At 50.6% G+C, this 27,426-nt stretch overlaps 2 protein-coding genes and 2 long non-coding RNA genes across 12 annotated transcripts in view; 1 reads left to right on the forward strand and 3 right to left on the reverse strand.

Annotated features, from left to right (window-relative positions):
• Positions 1-191: 191 nt before the first annotated feature.
• Positions 192-11,709, reverse strand: HOXB3 (homeobox B3). The gene is given in 5 exon segments (XM_065699421.1): positions 192-1,345; positions 2,378-2,596; positions 2,599-2,930; positions 8,484-8,546; positions 11,345-11,709. Coding segments are annotated over 3 exon segments (1,200 nt in total). The 5' UTR covers positions 2,813-2,930; positions 8,484-8,546; positions 11,345-11,709; the 3' UTR covers positions 192-578.
• Positions 11,710-12,238: 529 nt separating this feature from the next.
• LOC136024228 (uncharacterized) lies at positions 12,239-16,213 on the reverse strand. 2 transcript variants are annotated; one of them, XR_010616797.1, is made up of 3 exons: positions 13,724-16,213; positions 13,106-13,196; positions 12,239-12,662 (listed from the first exon to the last, which is right to left on the reverse strand). It is a non-coding gene; the product is annotated as an uncharacterized LOC136024228 (long non-coding RNA). The 2 variants fall into 2 exon arrangements; XR_010616796.1 differs by having other exon boundaries at positions 12,239-13,196.
• A 7,990-nt stretch (positions 16,214-24,203) lies between these two features.
• The window catches only part of HOXB4 (homeobox B4), a 31,234-nt gene continuing 28,011 nt past the window's right edge, over positions 24,204-27,426 (reverse strand). For 4 of the 5 annotated variants that reach the window (XM_065699423.1, XM_065699425.1, XM_065699427.1 and 1 more), the window contains exons 2-3: positions 26,462-26,882; positions 24,204-25,659 (exon numbers count right to left, since the gene is read on the reverse strand). In XM_065699423.1, coding sequence (XP_065555495.1) covers positions 25,343-25,659; positions 26,462-26,882 — 738 coding nt within the window. In that variant the 3' untranslated portion in view covers positions 24,204-25,342. Of the gene's footprint in view, positions 25,660-26,461; positions 26,883-26,994; positions 27,076-27,426 lie in introns of those variants that run through there. The other variant, XM_065699424.1, reaches the window with a different exon arrangement.
• The window catches only part of LOC136024227 (uncharacterized), a 31,966-nt gene continuing 31,010 nt past the window's right edge, over positions 26,471-27,426 (forward strand). Inside the window, exon 1 of one of the 4 annotated variants that reach the window (XR_010616794.1) lies at positions 26,471-26,792. This is a non-coding gene — a long non-coding RNA (uncharacterized LOC136024227). The remainder of the gene's footprint in view (positions 26,793-27,426) is intronic. The other 3 variants (XR_010616793.1, XR_010616795.1, XR_010616792.1) reach the window with 3 other exon arrangements.

A 27,426-nucleotide genomic window follows, 5' to 3' on the forward strand; every position in this document is an offset into this window, starting at 1 on the left:
TTGGCAGGTTTGTATATTTGCAGTTTATGTGGTGACTGGTGAGAAGTTACTCGGTGCCCTTCCTCATCAGGCTGGGAAGGAAAAGCACGAGGTTCCTCTTGAGGAGTCAAGAAGAGGGCAGTTTCCTTGCGAATCTCTCTTGATTGCATATCTATACACTTGTGCATGTTGATGTAGATACAGAGACATCAACCATAAAGACTTGTGACCATTCTCCTTTCCAATGTCCAAAAATTATCAATGACAATCCATGCTTGGATTGGAAATGAAGGATGTTACTGCTTGAAATTGGCTAGATTCCCATAAAACTACCCCATATCCACTTCAGAAGCATTTGTGCTGAAACACAGGAGGTATATCTCTTCAGAGAGAGAGCTACTGAAATGCTTGGAAATTGTGCCTAATAAACCCAGCAATAATAATAGCAAGCACAACAAGCTAGTAGAAATTGCCCTGTCAAAGAAAGAAAGAAAATAGCTCAACACAAATGTTCCTGAAGCTGAGCCTGCCCTCTTCCCCTCTCCCATGCCCCATGGTGGGGTCCCATCCACTTTGCCTGAGCCTGCCCCTGCTCCCTATCACAGGTGGGTCAACTTGGGCGCCTCTTGGATTCTGCCCTGAGAAGAAGCGTGGTGCGTGGAAAGGTCTGTGTAGGTGGGGTGGGTCTCACATGGTCCGTGGTGCTGGCTCGGGGGCATCTGGGGAGGCCCATTGTAGTCCATGTTGGTGGCCTGGTGATGTGGCAGGTGATTGAGGCCATAAAGGGATGGGCCAGAGGTGGGCATAGAATCCACATAGTTACCTCCAACATAGACGGGGCTTCCCTGCATATTGGGTGTCCCGTAGGCCACCCCGTTCCCTTGTAAGACATGGGGGTCGTACTCGGGGGCCGTGTTGGTGTATTTCTGTTGGGAGGGGCAGCCTTTGATGGGGTTTTGGTAGTTAGTTGACATGGCATAGGCATTTTGGTGGGGTTTATTGAAGGAAGGTGGCGAGGGGGCATCATAGTTACTGCTCATGGTGTGCAAGGCATTCATAAATCCAGCAGAGGACTGCATGGGCTGGGGTGGGCTGCCGGTGGGGGAGGGCCCTCCAGAAGAAGACCCCATGCCTTTTGACTTCTGATCTTTCTTATACTTCATCCTTCTGTTCTGGAACCAGATCTTGATCTGCCTCTCGCTGAGGTTCAGCAGGTTGGCCATCTCCACGCGGCGAGGCCTGCACAGGTAGCGGTTGAAGTGGAACTCCTTCTCCAGCTCCACCAGCTGAGCACTGGTGTAAGCTGTGCGGGCTCTCTTGGAGGCCGAGGAGCCTGGAGGGCTTTTCTCGCCGCTGCAGGTTTCTGCTGGCCGCAAAATGAAATCAAAGATAATTACTTACATGCAGCAATTGAATGCATCATTTCTTAATAAATCCTGGAACAGGCACAAGAGTTCAACCCCCCCCTTCCATCACCCTTTTGCATTAGCCTGCACTCCATAATCATGTCATTTATTAAGAGTTCTGTTCTCCAAAGCTGCCCCTGGTTTATGAAAATTTGATCATGTCATGGAGAAAAGGATTCCAGGGCCATTTATTTAGGAGTCGATTATTTCCAACAGATAATTTGGAGAAAATAATATTTGGCAGGGGGGCAGTGACTGCAAAGCCCATTAACACTAAGACGGGGCAGTGTGGGGAGGGATTGTGTTTGCTGAGGTACAAATGAACACGCACACATCTTCTGTATGTCATGCGTAACCCAAATATTTGCATGTATGCCCTTCAAAGATGGCATTTGTACCTACCTTTCTGTGAGCTAAACATGTCTAAACCACATAAATTATACTCATGTAGAGTGAAGTGTGTGCAGCAAAGCTGAGATGAATTTATTGCTCAAACCAGTGAGATTTCTCTACTGTTTTCTCTCTTGTGCTTGAGATGCACATGAAGGCATGCAAAATACACACGTGTTTGTGCATATGCCCTATACGCGCACACATACACTGAGAGCACCATGTTTACTGCTGTGTCTGGGAGCAGGGAGGTGGGAAGAGAACAAGCACTCTGCTGTAGCATCGCTGGGCCGAGCAGTGGAGTGAACATTTGCATGTATCTGTCTGTACACAGTCAGACACGACTGTGTACAGCCGCCTGGTTGTATCTCCCTGCAGTGCTCTGGATGTGTTGAAAATGAACCAAGTGTGCACAGTCAGTGCTGCAGGACGAGCCAAGGCTCTCTTGGCCTGGCCAGGGCATGTGGCTGGCAGTTTTGGGATCATGCCCAACACCAGGATCCTCACTGGATCCTTGCTGGATCCTCCCCCCTCCCTCCAAACCAGACCACTGCACCCAGTGGCTGTGTTCCCTCGCTGTTTAGGAAAGCAGAGCCGTGTACCTGTGCTAGGGGAGCTGGTTTTCTGTTTGGAGTTTTGCCTGGATTCTTTCATCCAGGGGAAAATCTGCTTGGTGAGACTGGCGTTTGCACTGAGGTTGGCTTTGCTGGGGGCACTTTTACTGCTCCCCGACTGGTTATTGCTGTTGTTACTGGTGCTGTTGGTGGCAGGGTTTGGGGGCGGCGAGACGGGGGGAGGCGGGTGGTGCTCCTGGGCAAACTTGGACGCATGCAGCTTCCATTCAGGTCTTTACTTTTTGCATGCGGGGTTGTGTTGCCAAGAGACTGGAGGGAGCAGGCGGACCTCTGGTAGTCGTTCTCCATGTGAGAGGCCGGCTGGAAGGACTGCTGGGCACCCTCGTAGCTGAACCCATTGGCACTCCCATAGGAGTAACCCCCAAAGAGCGTGGAGCTGTCGTAGTACGTTGTCTTCTGCATCTCTGGGACTCCCCAAAATGATTTTTCCAGCTACCAGGGTCTTGACACCCCTATGGCAGAACATTGGCACCCCAAGGCCACGTGACAGGCCGTTTCCAGCTGTCTATTGGAAGCTGACCTGAAAGGTTAGGAGAAAACACACAATAATAGTACCCAGCCTATGAATCCATCTTGGAGCCTGAAAGGCCCATGACATGAATAGGGTCCCGCCGAACAGGCCGAACAGATGCTTTGAGCAGATTTTGTCCTGTGCACAGCCTAAGGAGGCTCAACAAATGTTACTGTGCAAAAGTGCTGAGCTCATTTTGGGGGGTAGTTTTCCTACTTGATTGCTTGCTTGCTTGCACCCTTTTTTCCCTGGGAGAGTAGCCCCCAGGATGTGTGACTACACACATGCTCTATGAGTACACGTGGTTTCCACTGTATACATCTATTTACTTCTGTATTTCTCTATACATGTATATACACACGCACCATGCTTACACATACATTGCCATCTAAATGTGTGTTTGTGTATGCACGTAGTATCATGTCCACATACACACATCCATGCCCAGAGAGCACCCATGTTAGTGTAAATCTGAGAGTACAGAACAGATAATTGCTGGCTCCAAGCATGAAAGGAATGAAGTCTTGCTTTCTTACCCCTGACCTATTCAAATCAGCCATTCACACACAGAAAAACCAGCAAGGCCTTATAGCATCAGAAATTAAAAGTCTGCTAAGTTGATTGCAGGGCCTCTGTCGGGTATCTTTGTTTTTAAACTGAAATCAGCAAATAGTCACTATGTTTTCTGCAGGTAATGGGTGTCCTAACACAGTTGGCTTCATTTGCTGTTTACACAGGGACTCACAAATGTCTTTGGAATTCAGTGCAAATATTTCAAGCAGATTTAAGCGGGGGCATGAATTCAAGAATGTGCCTCCTTTGGCCTGTTTGATAGCCTCCCCCTCTCTGGCAGCACAGGTTGGATTTAGAAAACACAGCCCTTCAGCGCCTGCTCTGCTTTGTGCTCCTCCGTCCTAACCTGGAGCTGCCGTTGGTAAGATGCGATTCCAAAACCAGTTTAATTGCTGTTGGGTTTGGGGTTTTTCTTTCTTCTTTTCCTTTGGAAAACAAACCCATCACCAGGCCATTTGCTCCTAACTTTCCTCCCTTTGATTTTGTATTGTTCCTCCCTCCCTCAATCTAAGCTCAAAAGTCCAAAAAACCCCAGTTCAAAGCCTCAAATTACAAAATGAAAACCTTCCTTTTTGCTTCATCTCCCTTTTCATTTTTCTTGATCTTTTCCTCTGTCTTTCCTCAAAGCATAAACTTTCCTTGACCAGAAAGACAGAGTAGAAATACCCTTGGAAATATGAAAACTATCTTGCCCTGGAAACAAGCCGATGTGTGAGGCTCAGTCAGCAGCTCACATATTTTACAAAGGCAGAGGCTTCTCTCCGCAGCTCAGAGCTGCAAGGAACCCCCGTACATTCTGTTTGGAAATTGATACCCACTGTATATTTAATTCTATCTCTTGTATATTTAATTTTATCGGGGCTCTTTCATTCTCTAAAATAAAATGAAATAAACTCAGTGGAGATAAAGCCTGATGCGATATTTCTAAGTACCGGGGTTTAACAGAAGCCACAGCTCGACAATAAATAACATCTTTTTTTCCCCTTCCCTGACTGCTCTGTTCTTCTGTCATGTCATACGAAACCTCCGTACACTTCCCTCGCAGCCTCCGAAGATGTGGCCAAGGAGGAGCTGCTTTGCTTTTCTACACTGATTCAATCCTTTCTGCATTCCCAGATCCGTGTTGTGTCTTCCACGGAGATGCATTATTGTCTAGCGAGAGGATGGGGAGTTACTCGCGTTTGTTTTCCTCGCTATGATAAATATATCTTATTAAAAAGTAGACTGCACTCCCCGAGCCCGAGCTGGGAATGAATTAAGCAACAGCAGCGCCTTTCTTATGAATAGCTTCGCTGAAAATATCTACGAGGCCAGAGGTGGGAATTTCTCCAAGGCCCTTCCTGTCTGGCATAGGTTTGTTAACCCCCCCCCACCAAATCCCAACCAAACCGAGCCGAGAGGCTGAGCTAAAGCAGCTAAAAATAACAGCGACGATCGCTTTTTTTTTTTTTTTTTTTTTTTTTGGTGTGTGGGATTTTTTTTTTTTTCCATGTCCATAAAATAAATTTACAACCCCCTTCGCCCAAAAGCTCGCTCGTGGCTTCCACAGCTTTGCTTTTGTACCTCATCTCTCAGCGCCTCGCAAATGCCGCTCATTTATCTTCGCCGAGGACGGCGCGATCCTAATTATTTACTCCAAGGAATTGCTTTAAAAAAAAAGCACATCTCAGGCAGAATAATAAATATTCGATTATCTCCTGGTGCGGTTAAAGCCGGGTGGGATCCGCGCTGCCGCTTTTCCTCACGCTCCAAGTTTCACTTTCGCGAGCGGTAGTGTTTAACACAAACTCTTTGCCGGCAACTTTGGAGTGCGAGGGTTTGGAGGCATTAAAAAAAAAAAACAAATCAAAAGACGAGAAAAGAAGAGAAAAAGAAGAAAAATCGAAGGGAAGGTGCGAGAGGGCTGCGGGGAGGAGGATGCTCAGGAGGAAAAATCCGGCGGTCGAAGGCAAAAGGGAAGAGGAGTCCGAGGCAGAGGGATTCTGGTGTTAACGCCATCCCCTCCATGTTGGAACCCCCAAATTCACAACCTGCCTGTGCTGAGGAGGAAGAGCAGCGCCTCTCCCCTCCCCCGCCCCCTCCCAAGGTACATTTCCCAGCGCCAGCGAAACCAGGCAGAGCCCCGCTTTTCGTTTCAATTATTATTAATAATAAATATTCCAAACATGCCCTTAACAATAGGGCGGCTGCTCAGGAAGAGCTCAAACCCCAGCCCCTGCCTTGGCGGTGGATATGCCTGCAAAATAGAGACACATTCCTAAAATATCCCTCTTCCGTCCCCCACCACCGAGCTTCACCCCAGCCAGAACTCCCCAGTTGTAAAGCAGGGGGGAAAAGGGCCCTGGATGAGGGCTGCGAAGGAGCCTCTGCGTGGAAGGAAGCTTAAAGCTTGTGAACTCTTCTTGAACCGAGATTGGAGTCATATGGTCATAAATCATTGGGACATATACTCCGCCATTCACAAAGTGATAGCCTATTTGAGTCCGGCTTACCTTAGTCTCTGACGAGCAAAGCACAGGCAGACATAATATATTTTCACATCCAGCATCCACGCAATCAATAAGCAAGGAATGACCCCCTTCCTTTAAAAGCGTTAAAGGAATATACGAGCGAGAGAGGAACAAAATCCAGCATATGCATGTATATATGGATAAAAAAAAAAAGCCCAAACAGAGGGGGAGGGGGCTCAGCCAGTGGAGCTTTCGGTTACGGCAGCTCAAATTGTCTCTCTGTCTCCGTTTGGGAAGAGAAGGGGGGGGGGGGGAATAAAAAAATCAAGATGCTTTCCAGCTTCCAAGATGTGCTGAGGGCTTTGAATGGCCAGACCCTGAGATTCGAGTTGCCCTATAGCTGGTACGCGCTGCTCACTGATAACAATGGCCTCTGCTTTCCACAGCAAAGGGGAAGAAGGGAAAGGAGAAGGGGAAAAAAAAAAGAAAGAAAGAAAAGCTGAACACAACCACCCCCACACCCCCCCCCCCTCTTTTAACTATGCAATGCTTGGCTGGGATTAAAATAATAACGCAAAGAATCCAGGCTACTGAAGGAGGGGAAAAGGGGGGATAAAGCCGGGGGGAGGGGGGGGGGGTGGGGGGTGCTGTTTTTAAAACCCAAGATTTGGTTTGGATTGCCGGGAAGAGCCAAGGAGCCTCCCGAGCAGCGTCACTACTGAAAAACGATGCTAATGGCAGCGGCGGTGACCGGCGGCCTGGGCGCGGGCGCGGACGGGGCCGCGGCTTCACGTGCTCCCCAGTTAGGCGTCGATTCATGCTAATAACATAGTCATAGCATGTTCCCCCCCGACCCCCCCGTCTGCTCCCCCCCCCCCCCCCCCCGCTCCCGACCCCTCGGTGGCGTTTAGCCACGAACCCTCCTCCCCCGAACCCCCTTTTCTGGGGATGGAGCGGGGGGGGGGACACACACACATGGACGGAAGCCGCCGAGCGCCGTGATTGCAAGGGAGGGGGAGAAAAGGGGGAGCCGCTCGTGTTGTTGCAACTCCGAGGCCCCGCGTAACTTCGGCGTTAACTTTGCGCGTCCCAGCGGCTTGGGGGCTCCTCCCGGCTTCCGCCAGGGTGGAGGTGTAGGGTTGAGGGGGGGGAAAGGGGGATGTTGGGGCTCAAAGTACCCCCGGGGGAGGCCGGAGCAGCGAGGTGTTGAGCCATAAAGATGATTATTATTGCTATTATTAATAAGGCCGTTGCTGCCAGCGAGGCGCTGCCGCCACAGGAGATTTACGCCTTCCCCGTTCCCACGCGGCTGCGAGAGCAGAAACTCGCGTTTTGGGGGAAGCCCGTGATGAGGAGGAGCTGCGAGGGGGAGGAAGGCGGGGAGGAATGGAGGTGTCTGCACTTTCCTTTCTTTATTCTTGTTCTTTTCTTCTTTAAGTGCTACTTTTGTTCCCCATCGCAGTTCTCTCCCCTCCTTTAATTCTGGCGCTCGCTCCTTTGGCTTAAGTGCTGACGGGGGGGAATTTACAATTAGCAAAGCAGGAAAAAGTGGGATCACAAAAGGCTCCTCGGACCTCGCCGCGAAGGGACGGCCCGTCGGGGGCGGGGGGGGGGTTGGTTTGGGGTTTTTTGTGACTGTGTGTGCACCTTTAGGCTGAGAACTCCAGGAAGAAAAAGAAGCGTGTCCCAGGAAACACTTGACTTTTGAGAGGACTTACTCGAGGGTTTCTAGGTGATGGATAAAGTCCTACTCCACGGACCGCGGTGTTTCCAGCTATTGTTCTGCTGGGAGGGAGCTTTCCACCGGCGGACACCATTATTTTTCCCCCTATTTAAACTTTTCATGAACTACTCCAACATAAATCTTCTCCTTCAAGCCAATTCTTACTCTGGAGCCCCGGCGTTGAAATTCCAGGGAAGGAAGGCTGAAAACCAGTAGTGGACTATTCTTTTAAAGACTTCTCAGTAGGTAAAATACTCTCTAGGTTTCTGAATCTGGATCTCCAGTGACTGATTGGGAGTGCCCAAACAACCAGAAGTCCCTCGGATACTGGAGATAGCTCCTCTGAAGTGCAAAATCTTGCTTTAACTTTAACTGGCAGCCAAAAAAAAAACCCTTTGAGGAGGTCGTTGCACATTTAGATGTTGAGCTCCTGCAAGGAGAGTTTTTAGGCTCCCTTTGGCATCTTTGCTTTGGTTGCAGCTTATTTTTCTTTAAGATGTAACCCCCTCTCCCTCATCCCGAAATCAGCAGCAAATGTTGCAATCTGCCTGGATTTCCCTTCAAAGGGAGTACAGGAAATATCTTCAATTTAAAACACTCCCTCAAAGTTACGCTCGTAAATCACAAGTTTAAGGACAAGCCAGTAGCAAAATGAAAATAGTCCGGTGAAATCCAGGGCAGCCCTGCTTATCCTGGGGGTGGGGGAAAGGGACGGGACGGGATGGGACAGGAGGGGGATTCACTTCGGCTGCCCTCAGAGAAGGAATGAAGGGAGACACAGAGACAGGCGCAGGTAGGATATTGAGCCAAACTCACCGGTTGTGGAACGTCTGGTCCAGCAAAGCCGAGGCAGTGGCGGGCTTTGGGAAAGGAGGAGAGCTGGGGAGGGGGAAGGAGAAAAAACAAAGTATGAAACTTGGGTGAGAAACGAGGGGATTCATCATCCAGAGGAACCTTTGCGTGGAAAAGGGGAGAAGACGGGCTCTGGTGAACAAAAGCCCCAGCAGTTCCTCTGACATTATCTCCCACCCCAGTCACCGGCGTTTCCAGGACCCGATATCCTCATCCCGGCACCAGGGTTATTTCGGTAAACCCCTGCGCTCCCTCCGGTCCTTCCTCCCCCCGTACAACCCCTCGAAGGAAACGCTTCTCTCGTTCTGGGGTTCGCGTGTGATGGAAGCGTTTGGTGTGGACCAGTGGCGGTTTGCTTACGGCTGGTGGTGAACTCCAGATGCCGTTTCAAGTATATACACATTGGGAAGGGTTTGGGATAAATTCTGGTGATGTTTTCAGGGTTAAATGCGTTTAAGAGATTAAATAGCCACAGTTAAATAGCTCTGGGTTCAACATCAATATAACAGTAGAGGAAATAGGAGAGGCAGCAAAGCCTGAAAGATCCAGAATGTGGGTTTTGGTGTTTCTCCGGTGTGGTGGAGGGATCGCCACGAAGGGAGGGGGGAGGATGGAGATGCACTGCAGTGTGCGAGGCCACGGGGCAGTGATTCGGTATCAGGATTAACGGTTTGGAGACATAAACATCTTGAAAGCCACGCCGAGATTTATCACCACAACTTTGGCACGAAGGATTCGGGAAGGGAGAAAGAAAAGGAGAAAGACAAAACAATCTAATTTAACAATATTTTCGTTCGGGGAAACATTCCGACGCTTTAATAATCCCGTTTCCGTTCTGTATGTTGATGTTATTAATCTCGAATAAAAATGTTCCCCTCACACCCCTATTCTGCTCGTGACACCATCCCGAGTCCATAAATCCCCCGCTGATGCTTCGTGACCTTCTCTGCTCGGCGGCCTAAAGCTGGAGGTTTTATTACTGTTATTATTACATGGGCGAACAGTTTAAGACACAGCTCTGGCAGTATTCCACTTACATCCCAGCCCTCCCCGGGTTTTTCAGTTCCCTCTGTAGAGCACACACAGAGGTTTGGAAAGAGGAAAAAGGGAAAAAGAAGGAAAGAAAAAGCTTTTTCTGCGCTGTGAACTCAGCCTGTTTTCAGCAAGTTCCGGGCTGGGAGGAAGAGGAGAAGAGGGCAGGGAAGAGGTGGGAAAAAGAGGGAAAACGGCGTTTATCTGGAAGTGGATACAGGAGGGAGGAGGCAAAAAGAGAAACAAATAAACAGCCCCGAAGAAGCTGGAATAAACAACGGCTCCAGCGCGGAGGGCGGAGGAGGGGGGTCGGGTGCGTGGTTTCTTTGTTTTTCATATATTCCTTGGCAGCGCAAGCACAGAGGAGGGATAGAGCAAGGGTGTTCCCCCCCCCCCCCCTCCCCCGTGTTCTTTGTTTTGATTTGGGGGCTTTTCTCTGTTCATTTTCGCTTGGAGGCGGCGCAAGTCCCGCCCGGCCCCTGCTCCGCACCCGCGGATGCTCCGCGGGGCCGCTCCTCCTCCCTCGGCTCTTTATTTAGTCTGAAGGGAAGGAGTTTGGGTTTTCCCGTTCCCCAGACGCTGAGCCCGAGGGCGGGCAGAGCTCCGAGCAGGAGGCGAGAGCTATGGAGGGTCCAGGACCTCCTGAAACCTCGAACAGAAGCCAGCCCGGATAAGAAATCAAACTGAAACTGAGCGAGCGCTGGCTTTGCCTTGACAGATTAGACCTTTTTCTCCCCCTGACCTTTGCTTAGACGGGCAATAATTCACCAGGTTAATGATCAATCAGCGGAAGTGCCTTGGAATTGTCTCAAAAAAAGCAAAAACAAAACCCAAAATCAAATCAAGCCAGCGGCCCTTGAGGCTCCCCCCTGCCCCCCAGCACCCCCGCTCCTATGGGTCCACCTCTCCTTGCTCCCAGGGGGTGCGGTGGGGTTGCGGGGTACGGGAGGGCTCATGGGGACACCAGTTTGGGGGATCAGCGTGTTGTAAACAGCTCTTTGAGGGGCAGCACACCGGAGACGGGCTGGGAACTGGGAATCACCGTCCCCACTTTTCTTCTCTCTCTTCTCCCTCCTCCCTCCCAAATGCCAAAATAATGGCTTGAATTATGCGCCCACGTGACTGGGACACGTCAACCTTTTGCCTATTTTCCCCAGAATTGGGAAATTCCCGGCTTCCCCCTCCGCTCCCTCTAATTCCACCATCAGCAAATTCCCTGGAGCTCCCGGGCAGGAGGTGCCCCCGCTCGCGGGGGCTGCCGGGCCCTTGGGGCGCTCTGGGTGGTTTTTCCTTTGATTTTTCCTACCAGTTTTCCTTTGATTTTTTCCTACCAGTTTTCCTTTTTGTCTTTTAACCTGGAGGCGAGCAATCGCTATAGGTGAGGAAAGAGACCGGCAGCACCCACCGCTCCCGCAGCCTCAGCATCCAGCCCCACGGCAAAGACGACGGAAACGGAGGGGGAAAGTAACAGGTCTGGGGGAGCAGGAAAAACGGAGAAGGGCTCAGCCTCCCCGAACCCCCGAGGATGGGCTTCTCCTTCCACGGCGACTCGCCTGGCCCCTGAGATGAGGTTCTTCCGAGGCTCCCCATTTCTTCCCATTTTAAACCTCACTCCGTTCCCCCTTCCCCCCCAAAAAATCACCAATATATAAGAAAGAGAAGGAGAAAATGAGGATTTGGAGCTTTTCTCCCATTGCCCTTCCATAGCCTCCCGCAGGACCAGGCACCACGCTCCCGTCGTGGCCATTTCTATGAGAAAAGGAATTCGGTTATTTTTTTGCAGGGATACTCGCCTCATTCCTGGCCCCGGCTGGAGCTGGAGAAGAAGCTGGGCAAGGGGAAGAAGGGACCTGGGAGAAGGAATGAGCTCCATTGTGCCTGCTTCCTTCTGAGAATGCAGAAAGACAAATTCTGAAGAGGAAGTCTCCGGAGAGGGAGAAAGAAGTGGTGGCAAGGAATTCTATTTCTCCCCTTTGGGATGCTCACGCGGAATATTTATGGTCTGTAGGGAAGCGTGTGGATCCCACCGAGTCCTGCATCCTCCCTGCACGGCGCATCTCCGCACCCCCCTAAACACCGGCGCACCCCAAGGAGCTGCCCCTTCGCTACAGCCCCTCGGGAGCTGCAGGGTGCTCCCAACGCCACCTCCTCACCCCATCAAAGGACTCCCACCCACCCCGGGTTAATTTTTAACGAGGAGAGAAAGTTTTGGGAAGGGCAATGTTTAACGCAGGAGAGGGCACGGAGGTGAAAGCGGGACTATTTCAATCCGAGGTTTTACCACTGCTGCGAGTGCGGCGGGGCCGAGCCGGGACACACGTATTTTGGGCAGAAATAGCCCCACTCTGCGCCCACCAAAGCACTGGGCAGAGGGAATAACCTGCCTGGGGGAGTATTCTGATGAATATCACAGAGAAACCAACCTATTCCTTGCTCTTTTCCCCCACATCTCCGTGCTCCCGGATTCACCCACGAAGCAAATCTGAGCCCCCACCCCCCTTCCCCCTCCCCCCAAGAAAACAAGGAGCTGGGAATAAGTCGCTTTTTAGGAAGAATGAGAGAAAAGAAAACTAGGAGGAAAAATACCACCCCCATCACCCCCATTCCCCTAAAATCCGCTGTCCCAAAAGAGCAGCAGTGGGAACAGCACAACCCTATAGATCTATACGGTTACATTTCAGAAAGTGTCCATTAATATCAATTTACTTCAATGAAAACTTTGCTTCTTCATGAAGTTGATGATTTATGATAAAATCAATTAAATTACGGCCACTCAGGGCCTGCGGTTTCTTCTCAGATTTCATTCGCCAACAGATCAAGCGGTTGGTAAAAACACCCAACTTTAGCTGGAGGCGAGTAAAGAGAAATCTGGAGCTGAGGAAATTTAATGCAAAGCCATTTTCAGGGGGAAAAAAATAGGACAAAAAACAACAAAAAAAGGAAAAGAATAAAATAAAGAAGCTGCCTGTGTAGCTGAGCTCCTGCTCTGCCAATATCGCAGCTCGCCTCGGGAAATATCAGCCACTGAGTCGAAACTTTCCCAGTTTCCCAATCTAAGAGAGTATTTTTAGACCTGGCAACTTGTCACGAGGATGAAGTTATGATGTCGCTCTAAAGGGAGAGGAACCAAAGGAGAACAGAGCACTATTATGTATGTATTTAAAGGGGGAAAAAATCCAAACACAACTTCCCGGATTTAATCCCATTTCTCGTGTTTCGGGGTTTTTTTTTCCCCTCCATACAGACGGTTCTCCTGTCTGGCTCTTAAAGTACCCATCGGGCGTTCAAGGGGCAGGATGGAGGGGGAGCAGCCAGAACCGAACAGCACAAACCCATAGTAAATAACGCATCCGATATTCCCACGCGTAATCTCACACACCCACCCGCCCATCCTCTTCGATCCCAGACACCGGATTTGAGCGGAATGACCCATTTTGGAGGCCATTCGCCTCCTACCCCCAACACAAACCAACATCGAACCTCTTTAACCCCTGATATTTTCATGCTCGGACACCCCAGAAGCCGCCGCTTCAATATTGAAGCCTCCTTCTTACCCATTGCGGTCAAAAGCACGGCTCGGCTAAAAGGAACAGCAGCTCAATGAACCAGATGTTTGGTGCTCACATCTGGCCACTCCACCCAGACCTGGGGAGGGAAAACCCGCTATGGACATACACAGAGCTTGGGAAAGCTTCTTTTTGGGGTGGGGGGGAGGGCTTTTTTTTCAGAAGCCCTTGTAATGAGGGTCTGCTTCAAGTAAACAAAAAACTTGGTAGGGCCATAAATCACCATCACAAACATTCTTCAGTTTAACACCCGCTTTTCCAATGGGCTTTTGTAGTTTCTTTTTCAAACAAGAGAGAGGTGCTAAACCTTTACCAAATGCGTCCCAGACAAACTTCGCAAGGAATCGCACCCTCGGACAGCAGCGTTTTGCCGCAGGTCCCCGTTATGGACCCTGCGAGGTCTTTTTTTTGCTCATCCCCAGCTCTCCCGCTCCCGAAAGCATCAGTCTTAATTTGTGAGCGGCAGAAAGTCAGCTACAGCTCGAGGAGAGCGGGGGAGAAGCCTGTCAAAGCTCTCGGAGCAATTCATTACATCTCAGAGCGCCGGAGCAGGGAGGAAAGGCAGAGCTGCATCATTCCTTTATTTATTTGTTTGGAACTCCTTACCTGTGAGACTGTCCGACCCAGGACTTCAAGAAGAAGGAGCGAAGCCGGATCGCATGGGGCGAGTTCGCAACTGGAGCAGGCAAATTAAGGAGAAGAAACTACATTATTGCACCCCGGAGGAAGGATCTTGCTGACGGCTTTCCCGGACGATTTGGAATTTTGTTTCCCTAAAGATGCTTTGATTTTTGAATTATTTCTCCTTTTTTTTTTTTCTTACTCCCTCGATTCAAACGGAACTGACTTGACCTGGAGAAAAATACAAACTCCTCCGAAACAGCTTTAAGGATTGCAAGGATGCCGCTCCCTTTGCAGAGAGATACCGAGCGGAGCGGGGTGGGATGGGGGTGTCGGGAGGGGGGCGCGAGCACGTTTCCTTTAGGAAAAAGAAAAGGAAAAGCGCCCCCCCCAAAACCTCCCCCACTCCTGACTCCTTCGTATCTCTCTGGAAAGCTGTTTCTCTTTATAAAGACTTAAAATGTTGCAAGACGGTTGTAATACTGAGTGACAAGGGGTGCTGGAGAGAAGGGAACCAAATGGATTCTGGTTTTTAGAGCCAGTAGGAATTGGCCAGCCTTCAATGTCAGGATTCAAAATTGATTCCATATGTCTCGGCCGGGGAAAGGGGAAAAAAAGAAGGATAGAAAGAAGGAAAGAGAGTGAAAGAAAGGGGGGGAAGAGAAGTTGTGCAAAGCCCACCGGGTTTAATATTTTTTCTCACTCCCACCCTTCACAGCGATACCCTGCCATTAAATCTTGCCCTTTTCCAGGGAACAGTTTGCACTCTCGCGTTTGAAGCGCAGGGAGTGTTGGGGTACCAGTAGCAATAAACCAGATCCTGGGGGTTATTTTTAGACTTGGCTTTTCTGTAGCTGACCTCAGCGCGAGGAGAGGAAATCTGGATCTGCGTACTAGCGAAAGTGCGCAGCGTGCCACGGCTCCCCAAAACCAGAGGGAACAGGAAGATGCAAACCCTCCCCTCCTAAAAACCACCACCACCATCATCACCCCACGGCCCCCAGCACCGGGGCAGGGGATGAGCTCGTAGAGTCCGGGTCCCGGTGGTGGGAGAGGGGTTCGGGGAGGGGGGACCCGGGTCCTCTCACAGTCCCCCCTCAGCACAGAGGCTGTGGTTTGCGGCTCCCCATCGACTTCACCAGGACATGATTGGAAAGAATTTGAGACGAAGATTTTCAGGCTTCTCTCCTGACCTCTCAATACCGCTGCCAATAAAGCATCGATATATTTCGCACGGAGTCGGACATCAAAAAGAGACGAAATAGCAACGAGTGGGGATTTCTCCTTAACCCCTCCCCTTGTATCTACGCTAAAATAAGGAGACAAATCTCCACCATCGCCTCTGATTTACAGCCTCCCTTTTCAGCTGGGATGGTTACGGGCAGGGAAGTGTTGAAATGCGGTTGTCGCCTTTTATTTCTTTCGCCTCCTCCCTCTTCCCCACTAAAAATAAAAAAGAGATAAAACTTCAAAGAAAACAGTCTCCCTTTCCAGACTTTTGCTAATTTAACTGAAAAGCAACCGAGCTCTTCCCTTTTGTCCTGGCTGCTCATGACTTGGGGTCGGTTCCTTATGAAATAGGAAAACGAAGCACAATAGGATCCAGGTCCCCGGGTCTCGGAGACGGTTTCGGGTTGATACCGGGGAACGGGGCTGACTGAAGCCCCTTCCCAGGGGGAAACACACCCACAAGAAGAAAAGGATGGAGGGGGAGCTGCTGCCAGGCCCTGCCCCTGCTCCCGCTCCGAGCCTCAGCCCCAGGTTTCCGCGTTATCCCCTTTATTGCTCCCCTTCCCGGCCTTGCAGCTCTCGCCCTCCGCAGTGCTTTGATCTGAAATAACTCTCTCCTCCCTCCTGCAATAAATTATGAATTAAGGTGCTGTTGACTCATATTTACAACGTTAATAGCTTCCTCTTTGGGAAAAGATAGGGGATGTCTGGCCGAGAGGGGAAGGGAGGGATATTTCTTTAGGGATGAGATGTGATAAACATGGGTTCGCAGCGCCTATAGACCAGGGACTTCTGACGAGATGCCAGGCAAGGAGAAAGGTTTACTGCACACAAACTAATGAAATCGAACCTGCTTGAGTGACTTGAAATAGCTTATTGCCTCCTCCCGACTCTTGAACGTTGTTTCTGCCGTTTGTAACTCTAAGGTACAATAGCTGGTTTCTCGAAAAGAGCCCCCAAACCTCGGTTTCAAAGAGTTAATAAAGAAACACAACTTAAACACGATAAGGAGCTATTCACTAGTTATTTGTAGCGAGGCTGGGAGAGCAGCGGCGGCGGGGCTGCGCGGAAGATGTGCGGAGGATGCGCAGATGCGCAGAGGATGCTCGGGGCAAGGGCTTCTGCTCCGGGATCCCTCTCGCAGCTCTGGCCAAAACTAAACCCCTTCCCTCGAGTGATCGCTAACCACAGAGGGGAGAAACTTGTGTTTTGGGGAGGATGGAGGTGGTGCCCCCCCAGACCCAATCCTGCGTGAAGGGAAGTTTTGCATCACCTATGGGCCCCCCCACCCACTTTTCTGCCCCCCTCAGCAGCTGGCCGGGGATAGAGCAGGTTGGTGAAAATTCTGCCTTCTCCTAGCCAGAGCTGAGGTACCCGCCTTGGCCTGGGCTCTCCTCCAATGTTGGAGGCTCTTGTCCCAAGTTTTGGGTCCTATCTCTGTCATGGGGTGGCCTCCTGGGTCTGGGTCTCCTAGGGGAGCTCTGGATCTATTATCCAGGAGCTGAGCTTCTGTTCTGGCTCTGAGCCTCATAACTAGAGCCTGGGAGTCTTCTCAGGGGTCCTATTTCTGGTGCGGAGCCCCAACGCGGGGCCGAGCCCCCCTCCCGGGCCGGGCCGGCAGATCTCGGGGTCGGGGCAACATCCCCAGCACGGAGGTTCGGCCAGAGCGACCCGGCGGCCCTCGGCCACCCCATCTCCTCCTGACATCTGCTTATTAAAGCGCGACACTCGCACAAAGGCGTCTGGACCGGGGATAAATAGAGCCCCGAGTATTGATTTAAAGGGGACTGCCGCCCGGGGCGGGGGCTACGGGGCGGCTCCTCCGCACCGAGCCCGCAGCCGCCCCCCGCCAAGGGCCGATTTCTCACGCTCAACCCCCCCAAACCGACATAAAACAAAAAAATTAGGTATGCCATCAAGTAAAACAAAACAGCACCGAGCAAAATAAAGGGGGTGAAGAAAAAGAGGGAAGAAGGGGGGGTCTGCATCTATTTGAAGCCGACAACCTAAATTAATACGGGGCTTGACAGAGAATGATGCTGTATTTCTGGCTCCGTCACCGTCCCTGGATGTCCCTTAATATTTAATGAAAGTCGCTGAGTTCCTCTAATTTTGCTACATAAAGGTTTACACTGGCAGACAGAGTAAAATATCCCCGCTCGGGTGGTGTGAGACTTGGCTGAGAGCAGAGAGGAGGAAAGAGAAGAGAAGGGGGGAAAAAGCAGGGAATTCTCATTCGAGAATCCGGTGCGAACATTTAATCTTTGCTCCTGTTGTCAGTTTTATTGACTCCTCGCATGTTGGAGCTTGTAAAATATTTAAAAACGCGATCTCTCACTTCCTCCTTCCCTTTCAACACTCCCGGTTGGGACCAATTTGGTCCAGTTTGGAGACAGGAGGGGAGGGCAGTGCTGACTCCCGACCTCCCCTTTGCAGTGGAGGATGCGCTCCCCGCGCTGACAGGAGAGCAGGTACCGATGCCTCCCGTTTGGGACACACATCTCGTCCCCAAAACGCTTCAGCTTCGCTACTTAGTGGCTTGAAAGAGATTCCCCTAGTAGAGCTCTGCTGTGTTTTGCACAAGAATCGCTATGAAGGTAACAGCTGCCGGCCAGGTTATGCTACTATTTAAGCTTATTTCAGTGCTCTTTCTCCTCGGAGCTCTGCTTTTCTCAAGATAAATAACAGGCCCGGGCTCCTGAAGCATTCCTGAGAGCACCTTCTCCAGCTCTCATCGTAAGAGCTCTATTCTCTGCCTCTCCATCCATCACTATCCTAGCCCGAGCGAGCCACGCGAAGTCACCCTCTTACTCCAAAAGCACAACGAGATACCCGCGAGGAGCTTATCCCCCTTTCTGCTGTTGTCTGGGGGTCAACCCCTCTGGGCTGGGTCCCTCGGCAGCGCCTCACTTCCCATAGCCCCCCTTTGTTCTGCCTTTGGTGGGCAAAGTCGCCTTCCCGGCTGGGACCAGATCTGCGCCTCTCTGAGGCAGCGACCTCCCAGCGGTAAGCTCTGGATTGGTCTTGGTTTAAAATGGTTCGTAATTAGTTTGTTGCATTTCAATCCGGTTTCGGTGCCTGGTTTAAAACGAAACATCTCCAGCAATTGCCTAAAGCAACCTGTGCCTGTTCTCCAGCGAGGAGTCCTGCCGGGGAATGGGGAGAGGGAAGTTGAGAGAAAATGAGTTGTCGTTCAGAAAGAGATGTTGCAGCGCAGGACTCCGAGCTGTGATTTTGATATTAAGGTCGTGCTTTTTTACTAGGTTTATATGGCAACGAGGCGTTCCCAGTTTCCCAAATTTATACAAATCTCGCCTTAATTGGTAATCACAGATGCTGTAATTTAAGACCCCCAGCTCCAGAGCTTTCATATTAGCTGCTGATCTATTACTGTAAATCGCCTGAAATCATCAACTCCAGGGAGTGGGGCAGAGAGAGATCCTCGCTCTAAAATATCATCGCTTGCACATCATTTTCACTCCAGAAATGATTTATCTTGGCCACCACTCTAAACAACACAACTCTCTCACAAACACACACACAATGGCAGCCGCGCTGCTGCTGACATGTTTATTGTAATAAATCAAGAAAGGGGGATGAGGGGAAAAAAAAAAAAAGGGAGGTTGCAAGGAGAGAGAGGGAGAGAGGGGAATATTCCTAAAAATATCAATGAAATGCCTCGATGGGTATAAACATCCATAGCGCCATGTGAAGAGAAATGGGAGGAAATGAAGACGGCGATTTGTCACATTTTACGACAATAACATTAATAACAAACAATAAATTTACATGGACATATAGACACGCTCGGAATTGGGAAGCCCCTGCTACTTACAATAATCCAGCCCTCGGCGTGGCTTCGTGGGTCCTGAGAATTGTTTTATTGCAGCCTCCTCTCCCTCTCTCCTCCTCTCCCCCTCTTTCTCTCTCTCCCTCTCGCTCTTTCTCTCCCTCTTTTTTTTTACCCCCCCCCCCCTCAGCTCTAGGCTTGTTTTTTAAAGGACAGTTGAATTTCACGTCAGACACAAGGAGTCCATGGCTGCGATTTTCCTGACGAATACATATCTATTCTGCAAGCTCGGCATTAATTATTTAATGAATCACGTGATGGGAAGGGGGAAGGGGGTCTCGCAGTTTCATACTCAAAGGACCACTGTGACCTTCCACCGGAACAGTAGTTTTTGAAAGAAGTTTCCAACTGAACAAAGCTTTTCGAGGTGGACAGAGCCCCCTTTCCCCTTTCCCCCCTCTTCCTCAGGGCTGCTCCCCAAAGCCTGGCACGGCGGTGAGAGGCCGTGCACGGGCACCCACCTCAACCCCCTGCCCTGACCAAGGGCACGCGTTTAGCTTTATTCCCCCATCTTAAAAGCCCTTAAACCCTTCCCTAAACATTGCCTACAGCTTGGCTTTGCTGGACCCGGCTTCAGCTAAACCACATTGTGCTTTTTTTCCTTTCTATTTTTATTTCCCCTCTCCAAGCTGCGATTTTCATGGCAGGCTTGTACTGAATAGCACAACTGTTTTAGAGTCTAAACCAGCTGAGAATATTTATACTCCTGGTTTGCAAGAGCACAGCCCTCCCTTCCAGGCCTTTTCTCCCCGCTGCTGTTATTGTTTGGCCAGCATTTATTGCATTAAAAAAATAAAATCAAATCTAATTTGGACTCTGAGGAGAGCTGCCAAGTACAAGGATCCTGGAAAGGAAAAAAAGGGAAGAAGAATGAGCAACAAAGGGAAGTGGCTTGGAAAGGCCTCGGAGTCCACAGGGGGAACCCACCACCCAAAATAGGGAAAGGAGCCTGAAAGCCTCAGGAGCGCGTCCTAGAGCAGAGCAGGGCAGGGGAACCCCAGGGCAGAGCCCCCCCAGCAGCACACCAGCACCCCTTCAGCCCATTGGGGCGGCTACACGGGGAACCGACCCCTCCGACCTCCAAGGGTAAAGCCTGGAGGGAGCTCGTGTTAAACATCAACGTACAATTGAAAAGCCTAAAAGAGGTTTTAGTCCTCCTTTAAGCCAAATTTAGGTTGGTTTGTGGGGGAGGCTCTGGGCTGCCCCCGGCCAGGAAGGCGAGAGCAGGGAAGCGCTTCATTTTCAAAAGCCCTCGATTATTTCGGAATCGATTTTATCGAGTGAAAGTCGTTGTTGGAAGAGAGACGCTTGGTCAAGGAGTGGGGAGGGGGTGGAAATCCGATTCAAAGGGGGTTCTGTCGCTGGGGGAAGGGATCCCCAAGAGGGAGGAAACTTGGGGGGGGGGGTGTATTTTGGAACTTCAGCTCAATTCAGAAGCCGCAACTTTCTCTTCACACAACCACTTCTTTTTTTCTTCCCTGTCATAAAAGGTAGAGTCCCTGTGAATGGAGCCAAGTAAATACACTAAAAAAGAGAGGGGGAGGAAAGGATCAGAGTCATCCCAGGCAGCAAACGGGGCAGATACCCCCCTCTCCACCTCCCCTGACATTTTTGGGTTTGTTTCATGCAAAAGAAGCACCCGTTTCGGGGGTTTCTTTTATTTTTTTCAAGCCCCCAGTTCAAAGGGTCGGAAACGCGGCCATAAACAGCGGCTTCACCCTCCGAGGTGCCGTGATCAAAGCCGTTTTCTTTCTAAAGATAAAATGAACGTTTATATAGTGAGAAAGCGAGATTGATTTACGGATTTAAACACGCCGTTCTTATTGCGGATCATAAATCTGCCACCGGGGCTGAGAAACTCCCAACCCGTTCGCAGAGCTTTTAGAACGACCCAGAGCTATAGAGGGGGTGCACGATCACCCACCACCACCTATATACGAACATACCCCCCCATATCCTTGCATATATAGACAGATATACACATATATACTTATTTCTACTTTCTCTATACCCCTTCTCTCCAGTAACTACTCAGTGGGTTGAGTTATAGCATTTTCTCACCCTTTTTTTGTCCAATTTTGCTACTAACGGGTAACAAAGGGGTTCAGCTCTGGCCGAACTGGTGCTGGGGGCAGGAAATGGGGGTCCCAGCTCGGGGAGGGGGGGAGAGGCCCCCGAGTGTCATCCCCCCCCCGCAGGGTGGGATCCCCCCTCACAGCTCCGCACCGTTCCGCGCTGCTCCGCGCAGGCAGCTGGGCACAGAGAGGCTTTTGAGAGCGCCGTGGGCAGGAGCGAAGTGGGAGGAGGTGCGGGGGGGGGGGGGGGCTCTCAGACAAAGGAATTTCTGAAAATCAGAAGCTAGATGAGACGCGGGGACGGGCGAGGGGCTCCGCTCGCGCATTGCGGGGCTGGGGCTGCTTCCCCCCGAGTTTGGGGGGTAAACCAGGGCTCTGTTCGCAGAGCCAACGCGGCGCGGAAGCTCCGCGCCTTCCCTCTCCTTTCTCACACCGAAGCAACACGCCAAGACAGAGGGCTTTGAAGTGAAATCAGAGGGGAAAGCGTCTGTCGGGCCCGGGCTGGGCAGCAGAACCATTAAACCGTGAGAAAGCAGAAATAACCCCACTTCTAAGACCCTTCTTCATTCCTTTCTCTCCTTCCCCTTCCCCCCCCCCCCCCGCTCCTTGCCTCCCGGGGCTGGTTCCCGGCTTCCACGGCCCGAGGCCGTGGTGAGGGCCAGGCTGACGGGACCTCGCACACGCAAAGTTTTGCTGCGCTGCGGGCTGAGCACAATGTCCAGCCTCGGGGAGGTCAAGGGGTTTGCGAGGTCACTCCCTGGCTATAATACACAGCTAATCGCCTAGAAAACGTGTCCTCTGCTTGAACTCTCTTCCCCCGATCGGGGCTTGCCAGCGCTGGAGTTTGTCTCCCCAGTTTTCAGCCCTTTCCTTCACTATGGTATTCCCACACCACTCCCGGGACGGGGCAGGAACCAGCACCCACGGGACACAGGCAGTACAGGGACAAAGACATCCTCAGGAACCCCCACACTCTGGGCACCCAGACCCCCTGGGACACCCGCACCAGGGGATCCCAGCACCCCGAAACCCCTCAAACGCTCCCCACAACCGTCCGTAACGGGCGGGAGATGTTGTTCAGGGAAATCAATGTTTGTTAAAGGGAAAAAGATGGAAAAAGGATGAAAAGACAGGAACGAGAGAGGGTTCCCCCCCTCCAGTACTCCTCCCTAGAGACTCGCCAGAGGTCCCGCAGCGAAGCTCCAAGGGGCCGATCCCGCACACGCAACAGCCCCGAATCGAAGAGAAACACACACACAGCCCTCGCCACGAATAAGCCGCCTGGAAATTCTCTCTGCCGCTTGCCTTGCTTACACCGGCCAAAACAAAACGAGAAAGCAGGAGGAAAAGCCCGCACATGCATTCACATGTTGTTTTTCTTTCTGCCCTTTTTCCTTTTTAGCTCCTTTTTCCCCCCTTTTTGCCTCTTGCTTCCCCAGCTTTCTGCTGGAAGAGGCAATAAACAGACCCGAAACGCATGCCAAGAGAGCAGCTCTGTTACCTGGTTCGCTCCCACATCCTTTTTCCAACGCCCCAGAGACGGCCCTCATGGTTTGGGTGGTTTCTTCCAAAGTGAGAGGTCTGGGGGAAGGGGATCCCTTTGAGAGGGGGGTGTTTTGCTTTTGTTTTTCTCCCCCAAAAATAAAGCTTTCACCTTTACGATCCAGATTTTATTATTAATAAGATTATTTCCCCTGAAGATTCTTGTAGAACTCCGGGTGCTTTTTTCCCAACAGACGGTCTGCGGAGATTTGCTGTTGAATAACAATGGGAAAAGGATAAGTATTTAAAGAAAAGAAGTGATTAATGATTTTCTGTATAATTCTCACATTTTTCTTAGCTTCTGTCTGCTTCTAATGGCTGTGAACTTTTAGGTCCTATAGAAATCTTCTTTTCTCCCCCTTCTATTCTATTCATACTTTCCAGCTTTGATTTGCTTCTATAGACCCCACATTCCTGGAAGCATATGCCTTTTTCTTTTTAAAAACAGAACGATTTTTTGCCATTCTTAGAAGGACTATCTCGAAAATAACACCCTCTTTACAACCCCCGCACATCAAAGAGAGAAACAGGAAAATAAAATGCAACACCACCACCACAACACCCCAACCTCAGGCATTGCAATAAAATACAGCCCTTGCCACCCTCCCTGGGGAAAAAAAAGGGGGTTGACATAGAAAGAAACTTGAAAGGTTTGTAGTTGCTGCTGCTAAACCCGCTATAGCTAACCAAAAATACAGCCATAAATCCTTTTCTCCTGCATCACAGCTGTGCCATGTGACTACATTAATATTATTTTAAAGTATGAAAATGTCAATAGAAAGAAAAATCGAGCGGCCTTTGTTCGAGCTGGGGGCAGGGACACTGAGGGGGGGGACACTTTCTTTGCGCCGTGGCCGTGCGGTGACTTACTACAACTCAAGGAATAACCCATCCACACACCCTGGCTTGGAAATATTTCAGGCCTTGCCTTTGTTTGGGAAGAAATGCGGGGGGAATATTTCGGTCCTGATGGGGGGTCCGGGAGAATTCCACGAGCATTGAACAAATAAGCAAAAGTCATTTTTGCCTTGAGAGGAGAGTATAAGAAAATGATCCTTTTCTTCAGCTGGTGCCGAGGATTCAAGCCCTGACAGACCCCCCTGAGCACAATAGTCCAGTTTTTATATATTTGGAACTTAGGCCTGGAATGTTATTTCGTCCTGAACCGTATTTTCGATACTTTCTATGAGGAAGAAAATGAAAATTAATACAAGAGCTGCGGCTCACAAAAGGAGCCATTTGTCTTCTTGATTATCTATTTGCTTGTCAGGCTCTGAGCTATCGCAGGAGCCAGCTCCTTTGTAATATCAAAACACACAGAAAACCTGCAAACACCGAGAAACATCTGTGCAAAAATTAGACTCATTAATGCATTAACTACCTCGGAGAAGGAGATTTGGGGTCTTTTTTTAAACCCGAGAAGTCTCTCTAGAGAAATCCATCGCTCCATCCATTCCTCACAGCAAAGCAAAGCGCTAATGACTCCCTCTGTTTTGGCTGAGCCCAGTTTGGGAAGAGCATATTAATATATGCTTAGAACAAATAAATCATAATATGTACGGCTTAGCAGTACTTAAGGCTGATATACCCTAGTCAAACATCTTTTGTTTTCATTAGGGACTTGAGGCTGTGCCACTGACACCAGAAATGCCTGCAAAAAAGGAACGTGCTCTTTAATTCATTCCTTGAAAATAGGTATTTTTTTGATCCTCACCACAATAAAAAGCCAGCACCCCCCTTCCCACAATAAAAACCACGCAGGGGCAGGTTCACAATGAACAGATTTATTTCCAATTGCGCTTTTTGTTGCTGCTGTTGTTTCTTTTCTCTGCTCATTACAGGTAATTCTAGACAGCAAGAAGGACAAAGAGAGGAGTGGAAATGTATCGGGGGGGGGGGGGGGGGGGCCTTGCCAAAGCTCTGGCTCACCCCGGAGGGACAAACCCTCACCCCTCCATCCCGAATTCACATTTTCAGTACAAAACTGGGCTCCACAGAAGGAGAGGGGTGTTCCCCCCTCCTCACCCTGGGCTATGGGGGTGAATCCAGGTGCCACAGTTCATCACCTTGTTCTTAAACTACCCCACCTCCCCTTCCCAGAGTCACTATTAACATACTGGAAATAAAATAGCCGGGGGGGGGGGGGGGGGTGAGAGCCGGGGGGGTGTCTGCAGCACTCCCCATCCTCCTTCTTTCTTTGTCCACCACCCATTTGACCTAGATTTCCTTCCCCCCTCCTCCCACCCCCTTCAGGGTATTCCCCCACTTCCACTCAGGACCAGCGCAGTGTCCTGGAGCATCCCCCCTCTCGCACCCCCGTGGATTTGGGTTGTGTTTGTTGCGTTTTCCCCCCTCCATGGCAGGGCCGTGTTAGAATCGCCGCGTCTTTGGGATAGCGGGATAGAAACTTCCCGTTCGTGGCTGGCAGGCGAGAAAAGAAAAAGAAGAGGGGGGGGGGGGAAAAGGGGGGGGTGGGGGGTAGGTGGAGGGGGGAGAAAATCCAGTTCGTCTTGAAGAAACTGAGCCTCATTTATTAAAGTGAGCGCTGGTTGTCGAGGTAATAGCAGACATAAGGTCCATCCTTTGTACGGGAGAGTAAACATGACAAATGGGGCAGAGCTTGGCGTGATTAAAGATGAAACAAGGATCCATCTTAGCCAAATCTGAAAACTACTATCTACAGCCTCCTCTTAATGGAAGAGGCACAGCAGCCCAGCTCTGCTTTGTTGCAGCTGGGTCTCCCTGTTTCCCCTATAAATAAAGAGCACCCCTCCTTCCCTCGCTTCTCGGAGCATTAAAAACAAAGTACCATGTGTTCCCTACACACACACAAACTCACAAACACGCACACTCCATCCATCCATCTATCCATCCATCCACCCATCCACGCATGCATCCAAGGAATAGTTATAGGCTGGTGGCTGGTCCATGAGATCGGTTTTGAGATCCTCCTTGTGGGATCTGCAGGCTGGCGGAGGAGCTGGAAGAGTTAGACCTGATCTTGGTATTTGGTAACTTGTGATCTTTTTTCCATTTCATCCTCCTGTTCTGGAACCAGATTTTGATCTGGCGCTCGGAGAGGCAGAGGGAATGGGCGATCTCGACCCTGCGCCTCCGGGTGAGATAACGGTTATAGTGAAATTCCTTCTCCAGCTCCAGGACTTGCTGCCTGGTGTAGGCTGTACGGGAGCGTTTCGGTTCCCCTCCTGAGTAATTGGGGTTTACTGAACAAACAAAGGAGGAAAAAGAAAAAGGAGAAGAAGAAAAAAAAAAAAAAAAAAAAAGGAAGAAAAAAACAAAACAAAGAGCAGAAGAATTACCGAGCTGTTCCTTTAACGGGTCCTTTCCCCCCAAAAAAGCATCGCACATTCTTTCGGTGGGGGGGATACACTCAAAAAACCACACCACAAACCTGCTAAAAATACACTCAGAACCTATCTGCAAATCTCCACCTCCATCCTCGCTGCTTGACGTGTATTCCTGTCTAAACGTTTTTATAAGGTCCCCTAGACACATTTTCCATGCCCTCTGCGTGTGTATATACACACACACGTATATATATACACACACCTCTACTTGAGCATCGCTGTATTATCCCCAAATCTTTAGAGTTCCCCCTGCACACATGCAAGCAGGCAAATGCAGACACTCCTTGTTATTAAATATGACACACCAAAAAAAAAAAAAAAAAAGAAAAAAGAAAAAAAAAAAAGGGGAGGGATAGTAAAAGTTTACTCAACCCGCCACTTAAATACAAATTACGAAAACATAAAACTTAACTTATGAAGATTCAACAGCCATAAAAAAAAAGTAGCCTGCAAGAAATTGGAGGAGGATGGTAACAGAGACTTCAAAGGCACATGGCCAAGCAGAGCAATAAAAATTTATGGAGGATGTAATTATACCGCTCTGCAAACAGGCGATCGTAAATCTCCGCGAATGGTTATTTTACAACTGGTGCAATAGGATTTCTACAAGACTTTGAGGTGCTACTCGGTATAAAGCGAAGCGCTTCGGCTCACTTACCCGTGCTTACATGGACTTTCTTCATCCAGGGGTAGACCACCGGCTCCTTGCAGGGGGGGGCGGGCGGGTTCCGGGGGTCCTGGCTGCAGGAGGGCGGCGGGCTGGGGGTGCCCGGCTGGCGGGGGGGGCCTGCCGCGGGGAGGTGGCCCCGCAACCCGGGTGGAGGACGGCCGTGACCCCGGGGGGACGGCAGCGCTGCTGGGCGGCCGGCGCTGGGACAGGAGGAGTAGAGCTGCTCCTCGCAGGCTGACCGCGGCGGGTACATCGCGTCATGGTGGAAAGTGCCCTCTCGCCTCTGGCTGCCGTAATATTCCGGCGAGTGACTGGGAAGGTAATCGCTGTGGGAATACTCTTCACAGGGTGGGAACTTGGGGTCCACATAGTTGGAGTTGATCAAAAACGAGCTCATGGCCATTAATTTCTTAGAATTGCACACACGGAAAAAAAAAATATATATATATCTATCTCTCCTAAAATTTATCCCCGTCCCCCCCTTTACTCGTTTTCCTGTTTCGCGGAACCCTCCTACTTACTGTCAAGTGAACAAAGTTGAGTCCATGTGACAGCGCGGGCCAATGGCGAGGGGCCCCGCGGTCCCCGGATAAGGAAACCTGCCCAGCCCGGGCTCTCCCGGGGCCCTGAGCACCCCCGGGAGGCGACCGGGGGCTCCCACTCCCCCCCAACCCCGACCCCGGCCCTGCCGGCCCCGAGCCCCGCAGAGCCCCGCGGGCGAGGACCGGCCCCCACCCCTCCGGGGGTGTGTCCTTGGCTCGGGGCGGGGGGGGGGGTGTGTGGGAGAAGGAGGAGGGGTGGGAAAAATAAATGCATTCCCCCCCCCCCCCCAAGCAAAACCAGATTTCATTAAAATAGAAGTAAAAAATGATTTTTGCGGGGCTGGCCGCTGGTGCCCCCCTACACGCTCTGCAGAGGCCCCCGCGGGCGGGGGCTGCAGCTCATCCCCCGCC

Source organism: Lathamus discolor, chromosome 20 (assembly GCF_037157495.1).
Source record: "Lathamus discolor isolate bLatDis1 chromosome 20, bLatDis1.hap1, whole genome shotgun sequence".
In the NCBI taxonomy this organism is placed as follows: domain Eukaryota; kingdom Metazoa; phylum Chordata; class Aves; order Psittaciformes; family Psittacidae; genus Lathamus; species Lathamus discolor.